Source organism: Sapajus apella, unplaced genomic scaffold (genome assembly GCF_009761245.1).
Source record: "Sapajus apella isolate SASKATOON/1434 unplaced genomic scaffold, GSC_monkey_1.0 scaffold11, whole genome shotgun sequence".
Lineage (NCBI taxonomy): Eukaryota > Metazoa > Chordata > Mammalia > Primates > Cebidae > Sapajus > Sapajus apella.
Window position 1 is genome coordinate 31,306,639 of NW_022436951.1, and position 23,912 is coordinate 31,330,550.

Consider the following 23,912-nt stretch of genomic DNA (forward strand, 5'->3'; position numbering starts at 1 on the left):
AAAAAAAAAAAAAAAAAATAGGAGTTGGAGGACATCACTAATAAGCAGGGAGAATGGCATAGGCGTTGATCTCCATGCAGGGATTCAGAAAGCACAGACAGGATTCTGGAAGGGCGCGTGGGCTTCCATCAGCAACTGCCCACAGCACCCACCTGCAGCCCCCTGACTGCCTACAGGAAGTGGAAAAACAGCCAAGATCATTACTGCCTCCATCCCCATCTACAGTCCGCACCCCCCAGGTCACAGGCCACTCAATGGCCAGGGACATGGGGACATAGCAAAGAGCTCACATCGTAGAGAATGAGACCCATCTTGCCAGAGAGAAAATTTGTCTTTTTCAAAGCCAACGGGGAAAATAAATAAATATTTGATAGCTGTCTCTACTAAGTTATAGTCTATTTCTACATTTCCCCCAAGGCCTTTCTAACTTCCCTTAAGTATTCATTACTTTGCACTTTAGGTTTACAAAGTTTAGCTTATATATTTCTCTTTCAAAACTTTCCTGTTACCTAAGAGGAAGTGTGTTTAAGTTGAAACAGAATGCAAAATTAAGTGGAGGTTCTAGATCAATTACAGTCATCCCTCAGTATGCACAGGGGATTGGTCCCAGGACTGCTGCAGATAGCAAAATCCATGCATATTCGAGGCCCTGCAGAAATTAATCAGCCCTCCTTATACACAGGTTTTGCATCCCGCAAATACTGTATTTTTGATCTGCATGTTGTTGAAAAAATCTGTATTATTAGTGGATCCACACAGTGTAAACCCATGTGGTTCAAGGGACAAATGTTAAGTCCTTCCCCAAGCATTTTACATAATAGGCCGGCATCAGCCATGTATCTACAGTGTTTGGGTTAGATTCTGTTTTGTTTGAAATTCCTATCTTAGCATCCTTAGTTAATTCCTTCTTGAATTCCTCCAGGAGGCAAATGAAGTCTTGCCCAGGAAAGAGTCCAGCTAAACAGGCAGCCATAAATGAGGAACATGATATAAATTAGAAAGGAGCTGGCTGCCCTGAATCAGTGGCTCCAGAAACTCGATGAAATATTACTGCCTGAAATAAGACCCTTTTTCCTTCAGATCCTGAACATTTCCTCTTTGCTGAAATCCACCTTTTCATACTTCTGTTCATGGAAGGGAAGTAGCTTTTAGAGACTCTCCAGGCTCTTTGAATAGTCATATGAGTCTTCCATCTTCGTGTTTTTCATTGTTGGTAGCAGAGTTCAAAAAGGTAATTGTCAATTTCCATGAAAAAAAAAAAAAAAAAAGAATGTGTTGGCAGGAATTTCATGGAGGTAAAACTCAAGAACTGAAGATGCTTCACACACTGTGGTCAGTGGTGGGGACTAGGAGAGGGACACTGGGGGGGGGGGGGGGGGGGGGGGATAATGAGGAGAGAAATACCAGATACAGGTGTTGGGTGAATGAAGACAGCAAACCACCTTGCCATGTATGTATCTATGCAACAATCCTACATGATCTACACATGTACACCACAACCTAAAGTACAATTTTTAAAAAATAGTAATTCCAAAAAATAATATGTTTCATGTGAAGAGAGTCAAGAAGGATGGGCTGGACAAATGAATGGTGATGTTTTTAGTTGACCGGTGATTTAAAAATATCAAGACAGAGCTGTTCTTAATAATTTCCAAATTATGCAGTTGTGAAATAAAGGAGGCTCTTTGTGCCCAGTGTCATAAGTGCTGCTGATAGCAAAGCTCAAAATTCTAAAAAGCTTTCCTTTTGAAAAGCTCCTTTGTGAGAAAATCAAATTCATTCATCTTCATGAATTGTTTTCAATCAGTGGGGAAATCCATTTCTATTTTGTTCTTCACTGACAATTTGCATATCATTGAAAAAAAAGTCTGATCCATATCTTTTAATTATCCGTGTTTCAAATCTATTTATTAAACACCTTCTAGGCTTAGCAAAGGAAGAGTTGCAGAGGAAAACATAAGGCGTAGGAAGGGGGTACTCGGGGTAAAGAGGAAATATGAAACTATAAAGGGCAGCTTCATTTAGTTCTGAATTACATACTACAGATTTTAAAGCATGGATTAAGGGAAAGAAACTTGTAGACCAAATCTTGAGAGGAACTTATGGAGTTTTGGTAATTAGGAGGTAAGAGATAAGGATATTCTGGATAAAAGGGAAAGCATGAGGGGAGAGATGGAAATTGGACTGAGAGTGGCATGTCCATGGAGCAGAATTCGGCTCCATCTATCATGCTCATTTTCTTGTCGAACCCAGGCACAGAGGCCAGGCTGTCATTTCATTAGCTGTCCTACTTTATGTTACCTAAAGAGACACATTCTCATTCAAATCAGAATATTCTGCTGGCTGGGTGTATTGTTTAATATAAAACCATGCTCGGTTCATGATGGATTTGGAACCAAAGCATATTTGTATCATCTGAACCTTTGACTTTTGTGAAGCCTGGCCTTCTGGGTCATTTTCTCCTAAAGGAACACAAACAGGTGTAGAAGAATGTGATCACTTGCAGGTTAAAGAATGCCGCACCCTTTTAAAGCCAGTCTTTACGTTTAGATAACCACAAACAGAAGTTAGATGTTCAGTGTTGTTGCAGAGGATGGTTTCCAAAGGAAGAGCCGATGTGCCACAGGAAGAGACTGGATGTCGGGGTACAAGAGAAGCAGGACATGAGAAGTTCTTGGCTTTTTAGAACTTGATACTTACAAAGAAATGAAGTGACTGAAAGAATAGGTTGCTTATATTTGACTATGGTTGGGGAATTGTCGGGATGGCTGGTTTTGAAAGAAAGAAGATAGGTTTGGGGGAGGACATAGAATTAAAAGATTATGGAAATCATCATGTCTTCCATGCTGCCTTAATAATCTGCACGAGAAGAACACGTATTGGTTGGAACACAGACTGAATCTCTTTCAGAGAGACCCAAACCTATAGGAGCTGAGACTACACGGGGCTCCCTTTCCGTCTCATGGATCTGTACGTGCTCAGGCAGGTGGCCCAAGGCCAGCAGGTGACCCTGATGCCTGTCACATTGCTCTACCTTGCAAAAGAAAAGTCATTGCTGCCTGTGTAAGTAAAGCGCCCTGGCTCTGCCCACTTCTCATTCCAGCCCATAGGGTGAGAGTAGAGACGGGAGGGCAAGTGGCCCAGAAGCTGCTAGTCTCAGGCCCACACCCTGGGGTGAGAACTCAGTCCCATCGCCAGAGCCCCCTGCCAGGGAGGATGGGACAGGGCACAGCATAACCCCTGAAAAAGGTTTGTGGCTTGAGAAGAAAGGCAATACCATTCCAGCAGTCATTTTCTTCTCCATTGTCTTTAATGGCAATTGAAATCACAACCTAATGAGACATATTACCCCATTTTGGGGTGGCTGTGATCATCCAAAGCTTCTTACTTGTATTAAGCAAAAATCTCTTTATTTGCCACTTCTGTTCTCCAAAAAGCTGTACTGAAAAAGTCTAATGTCTCTTCTCTACAGTAGCCTTCCTGGATTTGAAGCTAGCCATCTTTATCTACACGGTCATTACTTCTCTAGGTCTAAAATGTGCAGGGGAGGAAAATAAATATCTTCCCTCACCCATCACTAGGTTCATGACAGAAGCCTCTACAATGAAAAGCAAATTATAATAACAAGAGAAAAGCATCAAATTTATCTAATATAAAGTTCTTTATGTGACATGAGAGCCTCTGTAAGGAATAAACCCCCAAAGAAACAGGTAAACTTGTGTATTTCTATGCTGAAGTTTGATGAAGAGGGGACAGCCATAGGGACGTCTAATTGGAGGACAGAGAGTATGATCTAATGGTGATAAACACAGGAACTTTGCGGATTCCTCTCTGTGCCCCTGTGAGTCCAGACAGAAGGATGTTCCTTTGCTCCGGTATAAGAAGGCACCTCTTGAATGAGGGTTTTATGACGGGTTAAGGGAAGAAGTGTGAGGGGCAGATGAGGGAGACCTTTCTGCCTCTGTTGTTTTCCCAAATGCCAATGTGCCACATTTGGGGTTAACACATCCCTAAATCCCATCACATGCTAAATTCTAATATCTCAGCCTTTCCACAGCCTTCACCATTGCGATCTCTTCTTCCCAAATACATGTAAGTTTGTTGATATCCCCTTTGTAATATGGCACCCCAAAACAAATGTTTCCTCAAATTTTGTTTGAAGCAGAGGAGAATAGACAGAGACTGTGCTTTCCTGATGCACGACGCTCAACTTCTCACAAAGCTGGAGATCACATTGGTGTCTGAAAGGTTCATCCCATAATTTGGTGAAATACAAACAGCATATGGCCAGGGGTCCCCAGCACAGCCCTGTCACTTACCAGAAGCATGACCTTGGGCAGGTGACTCGAGACCCTCTGCCCATCAGTGTAAGAACTGACTCGGGCAGCCCTCTGGCCACTTCTGCTGAGGCGGGGAACACAGCGAGTAGCCCCCGATTCACCAGGTTTCAGATGCCCTGGGGTTGCTTGGCGTCCAGTTATCTGTACCTGGTGAGCAGCCATTCCTGATGCAGAGCTGCCAGAAAAGCAAACGACCTCTTAAAATAGTCTCTGGCAGTTCTTGTACCTGGCAGCATGTCCCCTGGAGGCAACGGGACACGCCCTTGGGTCTCTGGAGGTTTGGAAGCCTGGGTCGCTGTGATGCCTTCCATCCACTTAGTGTATCCAAGTCTGTATCTATCCTTGACCTTTGTGTTAAAGAACCTCCATAGCCCTTCATGGAGACTGTGGGCATCTCTCCCTCAATCCCACCCCCTCCCTTGGTCTTCCCATCCATGATGGGAGAGCCATAACACTTGCCTTGGGGGACTGCTTATGTCTCAAATGGAACTGCAGTCATCACTGCACTTTGTAAAATGGAAAGGAATATATCCATGGGAGTTGCTGCCATTAATTCTACAACATTTTTCCAAGCTGTTTGTTTGGCAAGTGCCATCTCTGCCATCCTGTCCACAGGCAGCTGAAGGTTTGGATCCGAGGATTTCAATTTGTCATTGTCATCATCACTATTCACCTCTGCCTTCATTTTTACAGCTCCTTTCCCCCTGGTCTCTCTACTCTGTCTCCCCTAGTCCCAAGAGGCCTATCCAGTGCCTGCTTCCCATGGCCTTTGTCCCTTCTCCTACGCAGCTCTGCCTGCCAGTGATATTTCTATAGGAAGCTGAGTCCCATGTTTACAAGAGAGAGTGCTGGGTCCTGAAAGATGGCGGTCAGAATTGAGAGGATGCAACCTCCCTGCTTCCATGTCCTTGCTTCACCATGGACGGATTGCCTGGAAGATAAGCCAGGCCATTCAAAGAGACCCTGTAAAGTTAGTATGGAGAGGGTCAGAGCAATCCCTGTTGTTAAGTGGTAGATTATTTTTTCCTTTGTTGAGTTTATGATCCTGAAGCTCATTTTGCTCTAAGAAACGCAAAGTGCTTCACAGAGAACAGCATCCACTCAATTATCTCTCTGGGTGAATTAAAATCTGTAGTTCAGGCCAGGCACGGTAGCTCACGCTGTAATCCTAGCACTTTGAGACGCCGAGGTGGGCAGATCACTTGAGGTCAGGAGTTCAAGACCAGCCTGGCCAACATGGTAAAACTCCATCTCTACTAAAAATACAAAATTTAGCTGGGCATGGCAGTGCATGCCTGTAATCCCAGCTACTCGAGAGGCAGAGGTGGGAGAATCTCTTGAACCCAAGAGGTGGAGGCTGCAGTGAGCAGAGATCACACCGCTGCACTCCAGCCTGCGTGACAGAGTGAGACCCTGTCTCAAACAATTAAAAATAAAATATAAATAGTTCCTAAGTGTAGGGATCAAATCACAGGTAGATCAGATGTCAGACTCAATCTCTTATTGACAAGCAGTGGGGTTAGAAACCAGACTAATTCTCCCTCCTAATATTGATGGCCTGGTGTTTTGATAGTTGTGCCCCCCTGCACCCCACCTCACATAAAATGTTAGTATCTTGCACAGTGGGCTCATGTCTTGAAGAATGCCAAACTGCCTGTGCTTGAAACAGAGTAAGGTCATATTTCTCTGAATAGAGATACTGTATTGGCGCTTTCCTTCGTGATGAGAGAAAGAAAACGTAAAACTAATCTTTCAATGTCCTTCCTTTTATTGTCAGAGAAGACAGACTCTCGGGTTGCACAGCAAGTGAAGAATGAGCTTTGACGGGGTGGCGTCATGCCCTCCATGGCCTGTCTCACACCAGGCTTTCTCTTCTTCCCGCTCTTGGATTCATTTCATTGGCTCTTGCCGCCATTGCAGTCGCAAAACAAGAAATCAATAAGTAATTATAGATGGGTAAGGGAATGCCTGTAGATCTCCTCGAATGTCCGTAGCAGAGTGGATGAAGGAGTGGGCACCGCCTTTTGTCATCTTTTGCAGCTTGTTTGTGGGGGACTGACCACTCTTCATAGATGAGCCAGTAGCCCATGGCCCTGCGGACTGAAGTGGCGTTCTCATGTTTAACCTCACTTCATCAGCTCATCGGCTGGACACTTGGGAGACAATGCTAGGTTCCAGTGAGACTTAGAAAGATGCTTCGAAATATTGTCAAGGAAAAACACAACATAGTCAAAAATCAAAATTTTGATTTTTAAGCTTTGCAGTATGAAGGGTGGGGAATACTGAAGGGCTTTAATATGTCCTCCAATATGTTGCCATTTTGAGAATTAATAGACTCTACTTTCTGGGTAGCTAAGGGATGAAAAAGCAGTAAATCCTCTATAGAAATAAATTAAGCTACTAAATGTAGGGCTGTCATTTTATCAAGGAAATTGCTTACTGGGAATTTATTAATCTTTCTACTGTGCTGGAAAATTCTTCAACCAGAGATTATTGGAAGAATAGAAGGACTTTTGGCCAGATTTTAAAACAACCCAAGGCTAGTGTCCCCAAGGTTTGCAATTGTAGCTCCTCAAGTTCTTTCTTTTCTAAATTACTTGATGTCAAGTTAGGGTAGGAAACAAAAAGGCTAAGGTTAAATTCAGCTACCACACTGTCTCCGCCATAAATCTGGACGTTTACTTGTTGATGTTTGGAATCGACAAAGAAGGTCTTTCTTCACGAGGTCTCCTGACCTCTCTGAGACAATTCTCAGACACTCATCATGTGATATCTGTCCAAAAGCAAAGGCATAAATGGGAACAGAAGCAAAAATCAATGGTGCAAAAGTGGAAATCAATGCACATGGCAGTTTCTAAACCAGAAGTGACTAAGTTACAGCTGCTGCTGGGATACATCCCCAAGTCAGGGGAAATCCTGTGTAGCAGGAACTAAACTGTGTACCCAAACTAAACGCTTCCTCTGTAATTCCCCCCTTTCACAAGGCTTCACTGGTAACATTTTGAAGCAAAACCTATGAAAATACCCCAGAGACAAAAAGCAGAATCAAAGGACTGACTGGATCAGGAGCTAGAAACTCAGTAAGCTTAATCTAAGTCCACATCCATTCTTCTTCCTTACTTTGTGGCAATTAACTCAAACTTACTCCCTGTTTCTCTGGTGGATCCAGCAGACTGGGCGTTATCACGTCAATGAGAACTCAGTGTGCATGAGAGACAGCATGATCAGTTTCTTCTCTCTTCCCCCCATCTCCTCTCCCTCCCCTTCTCATACGTTGTGTCTTCCCCTGTCTCAATGCCTCCCAAGCAGGTTGAGCTAAGTGGGAAAGGGGACTCAAGGAGAGGAGAACAGAACCTGGCCAACTTGGTTATATCTTGGCTCCGGTATACCCTGCCCATGGGAGATGTCTGCTGGCTAGCTCCATCTCTCGTGGGGACAGAAGTACCACCCTGCAACCAGGGACTTCCCAACTAGGGATACCTGGCCTCCTCAGCTATCTGCCTCAGAATTCTCAATTGGCCTCGGACTACACACAGACCAGGGAAGATACAGATGTTGTGCCCCTGTAGCTTTTGTTGTTTTGGAAGTCCTATTTAAGAAGAAGAGTACACTTTATGAATATAAATTAGGTATAGACCTTGGAAGGGGCCCATGCTGTGGGTGGGCCTGAAACTTCATGGCTCCATGGTCCATTGAACCTGAACCTCTGTATTGCCCTGCTAGTGCCGCTGAACACATCAGGCCCCACAACTTCAGGGAGCTCATGGTGAATCTCTTTACTCAGTTCATTCCCTGGGCTTCAGGAGAGGGAAGGTGAGGAATCCCCAACCAACTGATTACTTCCAAGGAAGCTCTCACCACCAGCCACTTCCACCCTCAACCTATCTTATATAATCTGCAGTTGGGTCATATGCTAATACTGCAGAACCCTATTTTGTCCACCACTTTTTCGACCCTGAGTGGATGGTATAACACTTTGAGAAAGTGGGGCAAGGGGGCATCTATTATTCTTTGCCTTGCTTGGGACCTTAGCCAGAACAGAGGCATAAGGAAATTACGTTAACATCCTGGCATAGTACCTTATCACCAGTATTTAATCATCTACTAGTTCTCTAGAGAATGTTTCCTTGCCTTTTCCAGATTCTAAAGGCTGCCTGCATTCCCTGGCTGGTGGTCTCCCCCTCCTCCACCATCAGAAGCAGCAGTGCAGCATCTTTGAAACTTCTCTGCTTCCAACACTGTACTGCCTGCTCTGTAAGCCCCGCTGAGTCCCTCTTATACGGAACAACATTTGAGATTATATTGGGCCTACTGGGATATTCAGAATGATCTCCCCCTTTCAAGGTCTTTAACTTCATCCATCTGCAAAGTCCCTTTGGCCATTTAAGGTACCATATTCACTGGTTCCGGGAATTAGGGTGGTGATATCTTTTATGGGGAAGGCAGCATTATTCAGCCTCCAACTCCCTCTCACATAAAATCCTGAGTGTAATGGTCGAAATCTAATGTAACACCTGCCAGAGCCAGGGCTTCAGCTCCTCCTAACTCCATTTCATCTCCTCTGGAGTGTGGCCCTCATCTGTGTTATGCACATTGAGCATCAGCCTGCCCACGTTACAAACAATTGGAATGGAAAAGAGCCAGGGAGGGCATGCTTTTTTTTTTTTTTTTTTTTTTTTTTTTTTTTTTTTTTTTTGAGACATGCCTTTGTGAATACTTCCAGTTCTTAGTCAAGTGGCCACCCACGATCCCTGTCTAGGGGTTAACTGAAAAGCAGAGTTTCTATTACAGGGTGTGAGAGTGAAGAAAAGGCTATGATGGAGATGTTCATTCCCTGGACATCCTCGCTATGTGTGCACCAGCACCAAGGCTCCTTTTGAATATCTGTGCCCGGTTGTTATAAAAGCCACATTCTTGGGAGATCCCACAGTGCTGTCATTTCATTAGAAATACTTCTACAGTAATTGCCAATAGGCTCCAACCTTGAAAACAACCCCACGTCCACGACTCCATTGCCCTATGCAGTGGAGGCCAGGTCGATGGAAAGAGAACTGTACGTTTTCAGACTCTGTTTTGTAGCTAGAACAATCTAAGAACACTGGCAACAACCAAGGGAAGAAGTGAGGTCACAGAATGTGGAACTGTCTCAGATGCTTCTTGTTGTGACCCTGTGCCTGTGACAAGCTGCCAGCAGTTCCCAAGGCTAAAGCTGGGTGAACTCACTGTTCCCGTGTCCTGCTCTGAGAGAGCCGTTCATGCCATCCTCACCACCAGTGCTCCATTTAACTGGGTGACAGACTGACCACTGGTAAAATATGTAGCATAAAATAAAACTATGCATCAATTGGGTCTTTCTCTATGCCAGTCTGTGCAACAGTACCCGCATTTTCTTATTCTCCTTAATACCATGTGATTCTTCTTAAAGCAGTCCTGTCAATCCTACCACCCAGTGGCCACGCCTAGTAACTTAACATTTGTTCATTCATTCAGTGCATATTTACTGAGCACCTGCTATTTCCTCCGCTCCCTTCTAGGTTCTGGAAATTCTGAATTGGGTCCATATTGGGTTACCTTTCCGCAATTACACAGTGGCCTGCATTTTAGCAATTATTTCTTGAATGTTTCACTTTATGTTCTTTTATAAAATAGAAATATATATATATATATATATATATATATGCACACATATGTATTCCCTATTTATGGTCCAGGCCTCATTTTCTCCTGGTATTGTCTGTTTTCCCCCTTCCTGTTTCTTCATTTTCTCCCTCCGGTCATTCTTCCCCTAGAGATACACATGCTCTTCGTGCTTCTGTCTGAAAGTGTTTGAGAAATGTCCTCTCCCTGTCCTTCTCCATCTTCTGCCTTCTCACTTTCTGCTCCCCCATGGTCCAGCCTTCACAAAGCGGTTTCTAGGAAGGTTGGAGTTCGTTCGTGATGCCTTTCTCACTTTCTGTTGTACTCATTCACCCCTGGCAGTCAGTCCTTACGCCTCCATGGAACGGGCTCCCAATGGCAGCTCCATCGAGTCTCGTTGCCTGTGTGCCTTAGGTGGGGCTCCCCACTGTAACGCGAAAACCGAAACATCTAATGATCCAACTACGTGAAAGTTTATTTTCTTGCTCCTGTAGTCATCCTGGACTGCAGGTGTTCAAGGGGACAGGTCAGCTCTTCTCCATGTTGGCACTCAGGACGCAGACTCCTCCTTCCATCGGTGGCTCTGGCACACCGTAAGGCCTGCAGCCATACCTAGCAACTCACATGCCCATTGCCTTACCTCTGTTGGCTAGATCTCCATCGCGTGGGTGTGAAAGGTGGCCACATGGCAGAAGAGGCTGGGATGTATGGTCTCGATGGGTATCCAGGAAGAGAAGGACATGGACTGGAGAGACCCTGACACATCTTCCTCTGCTAAACAGCCTCCTCCCGGGCTTCCTTGTCACTACTCTTATTTTTCTCTACCTGGCAAACCGCCCCTTCTCAAGTCTTTTTTGCCAACATCCTATTCCTGGTCTTCCCTGCGGCATCCTTGTTTGGGACCTTATACTTGCTGATGTAGATGATCTCATCTGCTCCCGTGGTTTTTAAATGCATTTGAAGACCAGTTTGTATCCACATTTATTTCTCTATCTGGTCTTCACTGTCGAACACTGAGCTCATCCATACACCTACCCACACGACCTCTGCACTTAGATAGCTCATCAGCTCTAACGTCCATACGTCCAGTGCTGAGTTCTCAGTGTCTTCCCCAGATCTATTCCTTTTCCACGGTTGCCCATCTCAGGAAGTAGCACCCAACCCACCTTGTTGTTCTTTTTAGAAATCTGAGAGTCATCCAATTAATACCTCCTTCTTTCTTATCTCCACTTGATTTTTAAGCAAACCCTGATGATATATTTCCTAAAAATCTCCCATACCCAACTATATCTCCCATCACCTGTCCTGGGTCCTGGTACAATTACTGCCCAACTGGTTTTCTGTAATCAATGTTATCATCTTCGGTCTATTTTCCGTTAAGCATTCAGAATATACTTTTAAAAATCCAGATCTGACCTTGCCATTCTCCTGATTAAAATACTTCAGTGCCTTCCAGTTTCTCACAAAGTCCTGCTCACCTCCCTGCACTCACTTCCCTCCGCTCTGCCTCAGCCACACTGTTCCTGCTTCCCTTTGCTCTTCCTCTGCAGGCACAAAGCTGTTTCCACAGAGAGCCTTGGCATTGCCTGGGCACAGGTCAATTCCTTAGCCGGTGATGCCTCCCCTTCTCTCCCTCCAAGCTGGAGGGAGATAACCAGTTAATAACCAGTTAAACTGGTAATTGCTGCTCCAGTTTAACTATAACCCCCTCCAGAAAACCTCCCTGACTTCCCCAGCTCTCTAAGGCTAATAGCAGTCCTTCCCAATAACCTGAACTTTTCCTTCTTGGCTCTTACAGCATGACTGTCGATGTGATCATGTTTTGAACACCTGCCTCTCCTCCATCTGCCCCTCAGCAGCCATGCTGTTCTCTTTCTTTGTTCTTGCCCTGTGCCCAGCACGATGCTATTTACTTGCTGATTTTTACTGAATAAAAGCACCGGTGTAGCTACTCCAGAGTGTAAGCCTAGCAGAGGGCGTGTTCAGTGACTCTGCTTCCATTCACATTGTCAGGAGCATTTTGAAGTGGACGGGAATACAGAGAACCTGACGTTGAGACCCAGGGTAATCTTTGAATTTGTTCACCAATGATGAGTATATGTGTAAAATAGCTGACTGTTCAAATGCTCAAATGACATATCAGAAGCTAGACATTTGGATTCCTAAATCTGAAGACTGGACTGTTTAGTTTTATCCTGAATTTCACTTGGCAGTACTAATTGAAACACAGAGGACATTGGTAAAGCTCATCCAAGTCAGATCTTCATTTTAAGGCCTCAGAAGCAAAGCCAGGGAGGTAAGAGGGCTGATTCAGTCTTACTTCAATTTCCCAAGTGTTTTCATTTCTTTGTTTTGTTTTTGTGCATTCCATTGGTACCTATTAACCCCTGGCAGTTAACAATGGTATACTTTCTTCTACTAAATCATATATATTTTTTCCAGCTTTTCACATCTTCATGGTTACATTGGTTCTTTAGAATTAACTCAGTAGCAGTAAATTGAATTCCTCAGACAGATTTACACAGTGTTTGCTTTTAAAAGATGGTATTGCACAAGATCCTTATGTTCATATGTACTGTACCTTTAAGTAGTCAAATCAATTTAATTAAATTTCATTAGAAGCAACACAGCTGAAACAAACTAATGAAGCCAACTAGTATGTCAGGTAGTATTTATTTGTACATTAAACTGCAAATACTCCCTTTTGGCCCTTAAAATTTAGTTTAAATATTTAACTCTAATAGCTTTTGGAATTGTTGATGGAGTTAGTTTTAATGAACCTTTAACAAACAGTTTTCCTTAAAAAGAGGTGGAACCTTGTTTTATTACAGCAGAGAGAAGTGGAAGGTTTTGTAGTTAAGCAAAATATGACTTGGTCTTCAGTCACACAGATGGTGCATCCAAATATTCTGCCTCCAGTTTATTGTATTTAATACCTTTTCTGAAAATAAGAAGGATGTGTATGTATAAATCCACTAATTTGAAATCTTTTCATTCTCTGCTTAATGTGATTACATTAATAGGTTTATTCTACTCAAAAATGACTGGAAAACTGGTACAATTTTGAACAATGAAATTTCTGATACATGAGCATTAATATCTTAGCTGTTAGCTAAGGCAATGACTTCTGTTTTGACTTTCCTTTGAAAAATAGGTCCCCAGTGAAGTAGTCTTCCTTGTGAGTGTAAGTACCAAGCTCCACGTGTTGCAGGCTGATGCATGGGTGAGCTTGGGTTGCTAAAAGCCCTACAGATTTTTGTGACACTTTTCTTTATATTTCAAGTCACTCAAAAAAAAATTAGAATTGACAAGCTTTCTGGGCTGTAGAGCCTTCAAGGACAGCTAAGGTGAAAAACTTGTGTTAGTTACTTCAGTACCAAGTAGCCTGCATATGCCCACTGAGGATTCCTCGGGTAGAGGCCAAATAAATCTTACTAGATTAAGAAAGTTCCAGAACTGTTTAAAAAACAGGGAGAAAAAGGCCATACATGGGCCAGCAGTGTCCTAGTAATTATTTTGGGTTCCAATTAATATCCCCAGTAGAAATAAACCATTGTTCATTTTCAAAGTTAATTATTTGTTGAAGCTCCTGGGTCAGAGAAGTCTCTTATAAGAAAATAGTTGATGAATATAACTTCTATGGATAGAAGACAAAGCTTCCAAAACTCTCTTTGGAAACAAAATTATCAATAGGAACATCAACATTGACTATATCATCACAGCTGCGGGTATTCACGGGTCACGCTCCACCCCACTAAAGTCAAGTTTCTAAAAGGTGTCTTCCAGGAGCAGGGGTCAGAGGCTACCATATGCGTAACTCAAAATTCCATTTTCTGCTAAATCTCGTCTGCTAAAGCACATTACTGAGGATTTGGTATTTAGACGGTTTTTTTCTCCCTGTAATCACCAAATCCACTAAACCTTCATTTAAGCAGCCCTTGAAATATTCCCTCTCCCCTCCCACCTTCTGTCTAAACTCTATTGCATGGAATAAGGCAACTTCTCTCCCTAATCCCCTTCCCTCCTCCTCCATCAAGGAGTATCCTTCTCCATCCTTTTTGTGATTCAGCAGAAGTGGGTGCTCTTACCTGCTCAACTCACAATGGCAGGATGTCCCTTCATAGTTTGAACACGTGGGTCATTCTCATTCCATCACATGTAAATATTCTCTACCCTCTTGTTGACATGCTCTGCATGCTTTCTGGAGCACCGACTGACTGGTCATCACTGTTCCCTGCCCAGTAATATTCCCACAAGGTGACCCCTCCAGAAACCAACCCCTTCAGTTTAATGGGCACATTCTGGAAGCAGGTGTGGACTGCTGTACCCAGCCATAAAAGAAATTGGGGCATAGCTAATGAGAACGGTAATATACTCTCCTTTTTAATCCTGTTTCCTGATTCTCCTAAGGATCTGTGTTTGGGAGGAAACTGAATGCATTTGCCATGGGCAAGTACCTATGTATTCTGAGCTCCATGGAGCTAGAAGCCCTGGGATGGAGGGACAAGCTGTGTCTGAGTCAGCACCCATCCAGGGGACAGAGGTGGCAAAGATAATGATGCTTCAAAATTATTTTCCAGACCGGTTAAAGAGGAGGTAGTTATATATACCTCACACTGAAACATGGTCAGCGGAGAGAAATTATCACTTAAAATAGAGCAGGCAAACCCAAGGCCACTTTTTTTGTGATTATCATTAGGTACTGTTTTACCTAAGCCAACACTACCTTTAGCACAGTTGCGAGTGTGTCATAAAACATCTACCAACAGCAGACGATTCTGATGAAGTTACTCTGAGCTACAATTAAAAGAAAAAGGTTCTAAGGCTCTGATTATATTTATTTGTTATAGAATAGAGTGTAAGAACTGTGGATGCTAGCTATAACACCTGTGAAATTGATTATCATTTCATTTTACAATAATTAACACTGTCATCTTAAATCATTAACTTCAGCTAGCATTTATTAGACACCTCTGTGCTCCAGGCACTATGCTAGGTACCAGGGCTTCAGAGATAAATGAGGCACCCTTGCTGCCTCACAGCTAGGTAGACAGACTGGCTTGCAAAGGTCTGTAGCGTGACGAAAAGCATTGTATTAATATCATGGAAATAAAACTGGTCGCATTACTGAAAGCTCCCCTTAAACCAGGGTGACATCATTTATTTGGCAGTAGTCATTGGATGAACATGCATTGCCTGCCTCCTGTTTGTGTAATACAGAACCAAGCAGGATAAGGTTTGACAGGCAGAAAAACGCAAGGTGCCCTGCCGTGTCACCGAGCTGCCTGATCCCAGGTGGGGATGTGTGAAATGGAATCTCATAATCTGCATACTGGGTGATCAGGTGTGATTGGCGCTCAGTGGGTGCGGCATCCCTCTCTGGCCTGAGATTTTAACCTATTTTGTTACTATAGAAGTCAACCTTGGAAATGGAGACTGAAGGGCCTCCTGGTGTTTGGCACTTTAAAAATGTACCCCAACTTGTCACTGACGCCTATGCAAAGAAACCCCAGGCCAATGGTTCACAGCCCTGACTGTTCATTAGCATCAATTTGGGGGAGGGGTGGAGCTTTTGAAAATAAGGATACTCAGGCCCTACCCAGAATACACTAAAATGAACCTCAGGGCTGGAGCCCTGGCATTAGTATTTTTGAAACTCCCCAAGCTGATGAGTCACTTTGCCCTTAATGTGCAGAAAAGAAGCTGAGACAGAGCTTACCAGTAATTGGGAGAGAAGGGCCGACTCCTGACGGCTCTCTGATTCCACCTCTCTATCTGCTGAGACCCCCAGGGTCAGCAAGTCAGGTAGTGAAAAGATATTCATGAGAACAGTTTTGAACCTTGACAGACAGTTCTCACTCATCCTCTGCAGACAAACCTACCCAGCTCCTGTGCCCATCTGAACGGAATGTAGTGCACAATTTCTAGAATAAGAAGCTATGGCTCGAGTGTGTGTTATCCTAACCTCTTGTAGACCAGTCTGAATGAAACCTACTTAGTCCCCTCATTCAAACCCTTAGTAGAAGTCTCTCTAGTAATACATTCTTCTTGGCGACATTTACAGGATGTTCAAAAATATAAAATGGAGAATGGTATAAATTCAGGGCCCTTGATATCCATAAAAAGAAGACCTGTATCAACTAAACAGACTGACCACGTCCTAGAAATACAGTGAAGACCGATGGCCTGACTCTCATGCACTCTGAACCATGGGAAATGCCCATGTGGATTATCGTAGCTTTGGGAAATAATACAGTTTCATAAGAAACACATTGGAAACTTTTAGAGGCTGTAAGTAGGGAAGGACAGCTAAAGGGTGTAAGACAAAGAAAATCAGATTGTCCCTGGTGGCAATTTAAAGTTCAGTGACTTTGAACGCATGTTCTTTTTTGGATTTCTATCTCTATATACTTGGAACCATTTAACGACCTCCAGTTTTAAGTTTAATGTGTTAAAAATAAAAACCAATTTGAGGCACAGATATCATATCACATTTTTGACAGCTTAGCTGGATCCTGGGCTGAAGGGCACAACTTCTGGGTCATTCTGTTGAAGGCGAACAGCAGATAGTAAAAGAGCTCCTTGTCATCAATGGGAAGGACTCACGGCCCTTCCCCCATTACCACAGTAATTCTTCATTCTCCCTGCTTCTTCCCTGAGCTTTCTTTCCTAATCCCTATGAGTTGTACAGGTGGTGCAAAGAGGAGCCAGGGTGGAATGCCCGATACGACAGAATTCACAAAGTCTCTGGCCTACAATGAGTTAATATTTTAACAAGAAAAAATAGTGATTAAAGAGGCAAATAATGATTGAAAATATATGTGCCCTAGTTGTTTGCATTTCTGTGAACCACCTTCAAGCCTTTCTGAGTGACAGTGGGAAGTGAATGAATGATAGGTTGATTCTAGCTGGCTAGATAACAAAAATGCACATGGCCAGTGGAATAGGAGGAATGTCAGCTGAGCAATAACTTTCCCGAAGAATCTGTATCTTCATTTCCCTTCTTATTTAAAAAGCAAAACATTTTTAATTGAATGACTAAATATTTTATACAATAAAAGATGTGGGGCCAGGCATGATGGCTAATGCCTATAATCCCAGCACTTTGGGAGGCTGAGGCGGGCAGATCACTTGAGGTCAGGAGTTTGAGACCAGCCTGGCCAACATGGTGAAACCCTGTCTCTACTAAAAATACAAAGATTAGCTGGGCGTGCTGGTGGGGTACCTGTAATCCCAGCTGCTTAGGAGGCTGAGGTAGGAGAATTGCTTGAAACTGGGTGACAGAGGTTGCCATGAGCCAAGATCATACCATTGCACTCCAGCCTGGGAGAAGAAGCAAGACTCCATCTAAAAAAAAAAAAAAAAAAAAAAAAAGACCTGGAAGGCCATGAGCTCAAGGTAGCTAAGTATTCCACGTAACATGTTTGTCATGGGTGTTGATTGATCTAGACCATGAACCAGGTGCACCCTGGTCTCCAGCATCCAGTGTTCTACAAGTTTCCATGACATTTGGCAGTTGCTCCTCCGTATCTGTGGGAGATTTGTTACGGGACTTCCCAAGGATACCAGAATTTGTAGATGATCAAGTCCTTCTTGTGTTGATAAAATGGTGCAGTATTTGCATGTAACCCACACACATTTTCCTGTAAACTTTAAATCGTTTCTAGATTACTTACGTAATGTTAATACAATGTGCTATGTAAGTACTCACACTGTTTAGGGAATGATGACAAGAAAAAGCAACATGTACGTGTTCAGTATAGACAATTTTTTTGGAATATTTTCCATCGTAAGTTGGTGAAATCCATAGGTGTGGAACCCACAGTTACAAAGGGCCGACTGTATGTGGCATCAGAACTAAAATTTTAAAGTCCTTTCTGGCGTTGTTGAGTGCAGCAGTGTTGCAGTTCTGCAATTTGGCACTGGAGCCTTCGCTCTGCATCGATGAATGAGAGAGGGAAGATGGAGAGGATCACCTCTTCTCACAGCATGCAGAGTTTATGTTTGTCTCACTGCAGTGTAGAAGGTATCCTGTTCCTCCTTAGGTTCCTGTGCTGTGGCTTGGGAAACAGCTCTAACAAAGACCTTTATTGGGTTTCTGCTCTGCCCCGTTCCTTAAGCTCCCTTCTCCCCTCCATTCAAAGTGCCTGTACCCACAGGTGTGCTGTCCCTGGCCATCCTCAGAGGGGGCTGATTCAGGAGTTGCTTCTCTGTTTCTCCCACCGCACTCCGCTGTCATCGCCATCAGGTGTATACTAACCCCATCACCCACAGACAGGTTACCTGCGGGACCACACTTCTGCCAGGCATTCGCATTTTCCTTATTGGATCTGATGAAGGATTTGAACTTTTTTGGGTGCATCCATATAAGAATTCCTTTGTAATCAATTTTGTCATCACTTTCACTTTTCTGACATTTCCAGAAATGTAAGTAGTTGAATGGCTGCAATATAGTCTAAACATCGTGAAATCTGAATTGCTGCATAAGAGAGCAGTGTTAACTAATGTATTGATGTCTCGCCAAGGAAAACCCGTCCTGCAGTTGTGCCACATTCACGTCTAACGTGTCCTTAGGTCTTAGAACATATTAAATGTTTAGCCAATATTCATATTGTAAAGTACCTTGTTCACCTTTAATACACATAGAATATCATCACATTTGTAACCAAACAAGCCAAGGTTTTGTCCCGAGCCACTACTTGGAATCCCAAAGCATACCTTCTACATTGCAATGAGACAAACATAAAATGATCTGTCCCCATTTGGTCCTTTTTGGGAGTTTTGTCATCTACAAAGCATTTCCTTCCAAAGACAAAGATTTTTTAACACACTCAGCCTTTGCAGGACTTTGGATTCCAATTAAAAAAAAAGATTTTTTAGAAATTCTTTTTTAATCATTCTCCCACATAAGTAGCGGACACATACATTTTTGAGATGTCTTCCGCCCTGCACGTGTCTTTGGTAAGACTGCTCCCCCTCTGTGTTTGCCACCACCCTCCAGAAGATTTCAGAGAAACCCACAGAACTCCAGTGGAGGCATCGTCTCCTGCCGTGATATCTGCTCGTTCTGTGACACACCCCCACCCTTCCCTAAGGAAGCATTTATTTGCACCTTACACGCTTCATCCTCATTACCTTAACTCACTAATCACCCAAGCCTCCTGGGATGACCATCATGACCTGGACCCCTGGATCGAAGGCTCTGAGCAGCCAGTTATCCCCCATATATTCCACCTGTCTTCTGTCCACCTCCCACGTCTTTTCCTTCTTTAACCTGTGGTTAAAGATCAGCAAAATCCCCTGCGTCCATTGCGCAGCCCCCCTTCTGCTCATCTCGTGTCTGTCTGACATCAGCGGCCCTGAGGACACTGCCCCCTCTGACCCCCCTCAAGGGCTGTTTCATCTACCACCCGCCCTCCCTCCCTCCTTCCCTCCCTCCCTCCTTCCCTCCCTTATGTCCCTGGCCCTGGAGGTGGAGCACGCATCCTTCTTGGAGCTGTCGTCCTTCTTGCCCCCTCCTCATTGCCCTTTCAAGAAGGATCTCTGCTTTCCTCCCTCAAGAAAACCCCCGACACCTGTGAAGTATCCCCCCAGCAGCCTGTGACCCTCATAAGCCGCCAGTACCCTGACCAATTTACGCTCTCCATATGGTCTCGAGTACCTACGTTTTCCTCCCTACTGGGCTCAGCTTCCGTGGGCTTCCGTGACATTCCCTTGTTCCTCTCTCCAAGTTGCCTGATGACTCATCAACTCTACCCACTCCACACCTGCCCTGGGGCAGCTGACTGTGGCTGGACAGAGGCACACATGGATGTGGCCAGTCAGCTCCTTTTCAGTCCATCACCACAGCCTCCAGCCCTGGCCACAGCCGGGCCACTAGTCCTGGCCAGTCAGCTTGCTCCCCTCCCCAACTCAAGAACCAATTCACATCTCCTTCCCCCTCCTTCCTCCCTTCCCTTCCCCTTCCTTCCTCCCTTCCCTTCCCCTTCCTTCCTCCCTTCCCTTTCCCTTCCTTCCTCCCTTCCCTTCCCCTTTCCTCTCTATTCGCTAAGCTCCAACCCTTCCTCACTCTCAGCAGATGACTTTACTTCTCATTTTCCCTGAGAAAATGCAAAGAAAAAAACAAGGTGAACAGCCTTCCTGTCACCCATCAGCCCGTCTCTTCCCATGTCCATGGCCACAATCTGACTGTCTCCTGTTCTGTTTCCGTGGCCAGTGACCCCACTGCTCACTTTATTTTATCCACCTTTTCTGTCTTGAGAATTTTCTTCCTGCCATTTTTCCCGTTCTCTCCTATGTCCCCAGGTTTTTTCTTCTCTGCGTTGAGTCATTCCCATCAGCACACGAAATGCTGCAGTATCTTCTGAGTGATCTATGAAAACATCTCTCCCCTCACCCTCTTCAAGCCCATTTCTCCACTTCCCTTTATAATAAAACTTTGCCAAAGGCTTGTCTGTACTCACTGTCTCCCCTTCATCAATTCTCATTATCTTTGGGGCCCACTAGAGTTAGACATTTACCCATCTGACCAGGGAGAGCCCTTCTGTCCCCATCAGGAGGACTGCTTGCCCCCAGACCGCCGGGCAGTTCTTGGCCTTCTCCTCCTCACCCATCCGCTCTCCTGTCTCACCACACCCTCCTGGTTCTCCCTGCAGCTCACTCGGTTCCTTCTGGGCCTGCTCTGAAGCCTCCTATACTCTTTTCGCCCTCTCAGTATTGGAATGTCCCCAGGTTCACTCGGCCTCTGCCTTCTGCTGTTCTTTATTAGCATTCACTTTCATGTCTGCATCCATTCTCTTTGCTTTGAATAATATCCATATGCTGACATCCAAAATTCTCCCTCCAGCCCTGAGGTTCCAGTTTGCAGATCCTGCTTCATGCTCTGTCCCTCTTCGGTAACCGATATGTCCCAACGAGGCAGTTCTGGTCACACTCCCTAAAGCTGCTTCCCTCCCTCCCCTTGTTCCCGTCTCTGTGGAGGGCACCTCAGGCCCCTGTAGTTCACACCAGAAGCATTGCGGTAAGGCTTGCTTCCTCTCTCCCACACCAGTAGCCATGCCACCAGCAAACCCTCCGGCATGGATGCCAGATCTGCACGTTTCCCAGCACCAGCATCCTCCAAGCCTGGGCCATCTCTCCTCTGTCTAGGGGAGCGACTTCCCAAGCGGCTTTGCTGCTGCTACTCCTCCCCAGACTGTCCTGGACACTCAAAGGTTTCCTGTCTTCCTGTCCCCTTGCTCACTCCTCTTCAGTCCCAGGAGACTGTTCTCACACCAACGAAGCCAGTTCCCACCCAGGTCCTCCACATCTGTTCTTCCCTCGGCTAGGAATCCCCATCTGTGTCCCCAGGGTCTGCTTCACTGTCATTTCCAGGTTCTGCTGCAATGTTAAGGCTCCTGACCCCACTCCACAAAATAGAGATGCCAGAGTCCTCACCCCTACTTCTGTATCCCCACATCACTCCTCCATTCTCACATCACTCCTCCATCCCCACCCCTGCTCCTCCATCCCCGCCCTCCTTCCTCCATCCCCAACCCCCTTCTCGTCCCCACAACACTCTCCCATCCCCGGCCCTGCTCCTCCATCCCCGCCCCTCTTCCTCTGTCCCTGCCCTCTTTCCTCCATCCCCACCACACTCTCCCACCTCCTCAACACTCTCCCATCCCTGCCCCGCTCCTCTATCCCCAATCCTGCTTGGTTTTTCCTTCCAAACACCTGTTAGAATACCACATGTTAGTATTGATATGTTTTTTGGAACTCGTGTATTGTTTGACTTTGGGTGGCCTACTTACTTTCAAAGGCCCCAGTTCCGCCTGTAGAATGGAGATAATAGTATCCATTAATTTGATTTTATCTCCATCAGAGTAGTATGTCCAATACTACTGACGTTATAGCAAAGGAAAGCAGGCACTGCCCCACCCCCGCTTCCCACTTCACAGCGGTGCCTGTTTTCAATTCTTTTAGCTTTTTATTCTGATAATATTTAGACTTTTAAGGGACTCAAAACTCAATCAAGAATCGTTGAAAACGTAAATAGATGAGAAGTTAATAAAGAACAAAATGCATGCTCATTTCCGTGTTCCTGTCTAATTCTTATTAGATACACCGGGACTAATCTTTGTGTGTCTAATTCTCATTATTCCTGTTCTACCTGACTGGTAGGATAAGCCAGAATTAGAGGTGCATGATTTTAAAAGATACTGCCCAGCTTCCTTACTGGGTGCCAACTATGTGGCAAGATTCTCTGAACAATCCCAAGAGAACAAAGCATTAAACATCTTAAAAGTGTAAATGTTATCAGGAAAAAGAAAGAAGCTAAGAGAATTGACAGCAGTTGCCTCTGTACAATAGGAATTGGGGGTGGAGCAGGTGACTGCTTTTCTTTAGCTATAATGTTACTACTATTTAACGTGTCACTTTGATAAAAATAAAATCTATTAAAAAAAAAAAAAAAAAGACTGGAAGGAAATACCATGACATGTTAACAGGAGTTCTCTCAGGTGGAGAGGGTGGAGTTCTATTTGTATTTTCTTGTTTATGCTTTGTAAATTCACAAAATAATCTGTGATACATTTATGTGGTTTTTATAAGGAAAATAGTATAGAAGCTTTTTGTATACTAACTAGATATGGGAAGCCTAATGTAGGCTTGGGAGGATGCATTTTGAATATGCTTCATATTGAAAAATATCATTCCTGGAGCAAACCAGCTTGGAAGCAGGCGGAGCTGGACACTTGGAGCCTAGAAAGAGGCTAGAAGGGACAGGGGAGGAGGACGCTGCCCTGGATTCTGATTGCGAACAGATAGGTCCTGGGAGCAAAGGGGTAAACCGTCGTGGACAATATTAAGGCAGTGGAAGAGGGAGCCAGGCAGAGCTGGAACCAGGTAGGCAAAAAATACACAGCTTCTGGGTCTCCTAACATTCTGAACATCATATTTTCATTGAAGTCAAAGCTTCTGAGCAGAGCAGGTTTGTAAAGAGACCATTTCTTCAACATTCATGAAGGAGAGCAGGCCCTACCCGCCAGGCTGTCTGGAAGGAGGGAGGCGTGTCTTCATTCCCATTCTGTCCTGTTCACCTCGATGAGGGCGCGGAGCTCCAAACACCTCTTTGGACACACAAATATTTTGCAAATCCAGATACTTGGAACTTCAAACTGTCAGGAGGTGAAGAGTCACCCTGTCTTGCCCATCTAACAGGAGCATGCTGTGTTTTGCAGGATGGATGGTCACAATACCACTTTGTAGCCTCGTCTTCAACCATTGAGAGGGACCGGCAGCGGCCCTATTCCTCCTCCCGCACGCCCTCCATCTCCCCTGTGCGCGTGTCTCCCAACAACCGCTCAGGTAAGCGGCTGCTATGCCAGCCAGCCAGGCTTCATTTCTCTTCGAGCAAAGACCCTCCTTCCCAGTCCCTGAGCCAACCCCCACTCAGAGGAGAGCCTTCCATTCAGACGTCTACTAGAAGTCTGAAATGCATCTGTTCTGTGTACTGCGGTGGCCACTCCGTGTTTTGAATGCACAAACTCAGAGCAAATCTCCTTCGCTAGCAGGTTCCTATGCATGAAATGCATGTAATGGACCTGAAATAACGAGGAACGAGTATAAAGGAAATCTCTCCTGTGTCTGCAAAGCAGGGGTTTCCATGGACAGTTTCTCCAACTTAAAATAGTTTGAGTAGGCCAGGCGTGGCGGCTCACGCCCGTAATCCCAGGACTTTGGGAGGCCAAGGCAGGCAGATTGCCTGAGTTCAAAACCAGCCTGGCTAACATGGCAAAACTGCATCTCTACTAGAAGTACAAAAATTAGCCGGGCGTGGTGGCACATGCCTGTAATCCCAGCTACTTGGGTGGCTGAGGCAGGAGAATCCCTAGAACCTAGGAGGTGGACGTTGCAGTGAGCTCAGATCCTGCCACTGCACCCCAGCCTGGGTGA

The 23,912-nt window shown here is 44.8% G+C and overlaps 1 protein-coding gene across 13 annotated transcripts in view; it reads left to right on the plus strand.

The window, feature by feature from the left end:
• CTNND2 (catenin delta 2) overlaps window positions 1–23,912 on the plus strand; it is a 944,995-nt gene that overhangs the window by 901,609 nt on the left and 19,474 nt on the right. For all 13 annotated transcript variants that reach the window (XM_032278818.1, XM_032278821.1, XM_032278825.1 and 10 more), the window contains one exon: window positions 23,198–23,324. In XM_032278818.1, the coding sequence (XP_032134709.1) occupies window positions 23,198–23,324 (127 nt within the window). The remainder of the gene's footprint in view (window positions 1–23,197; window positions 23,325–23,912) is intronic.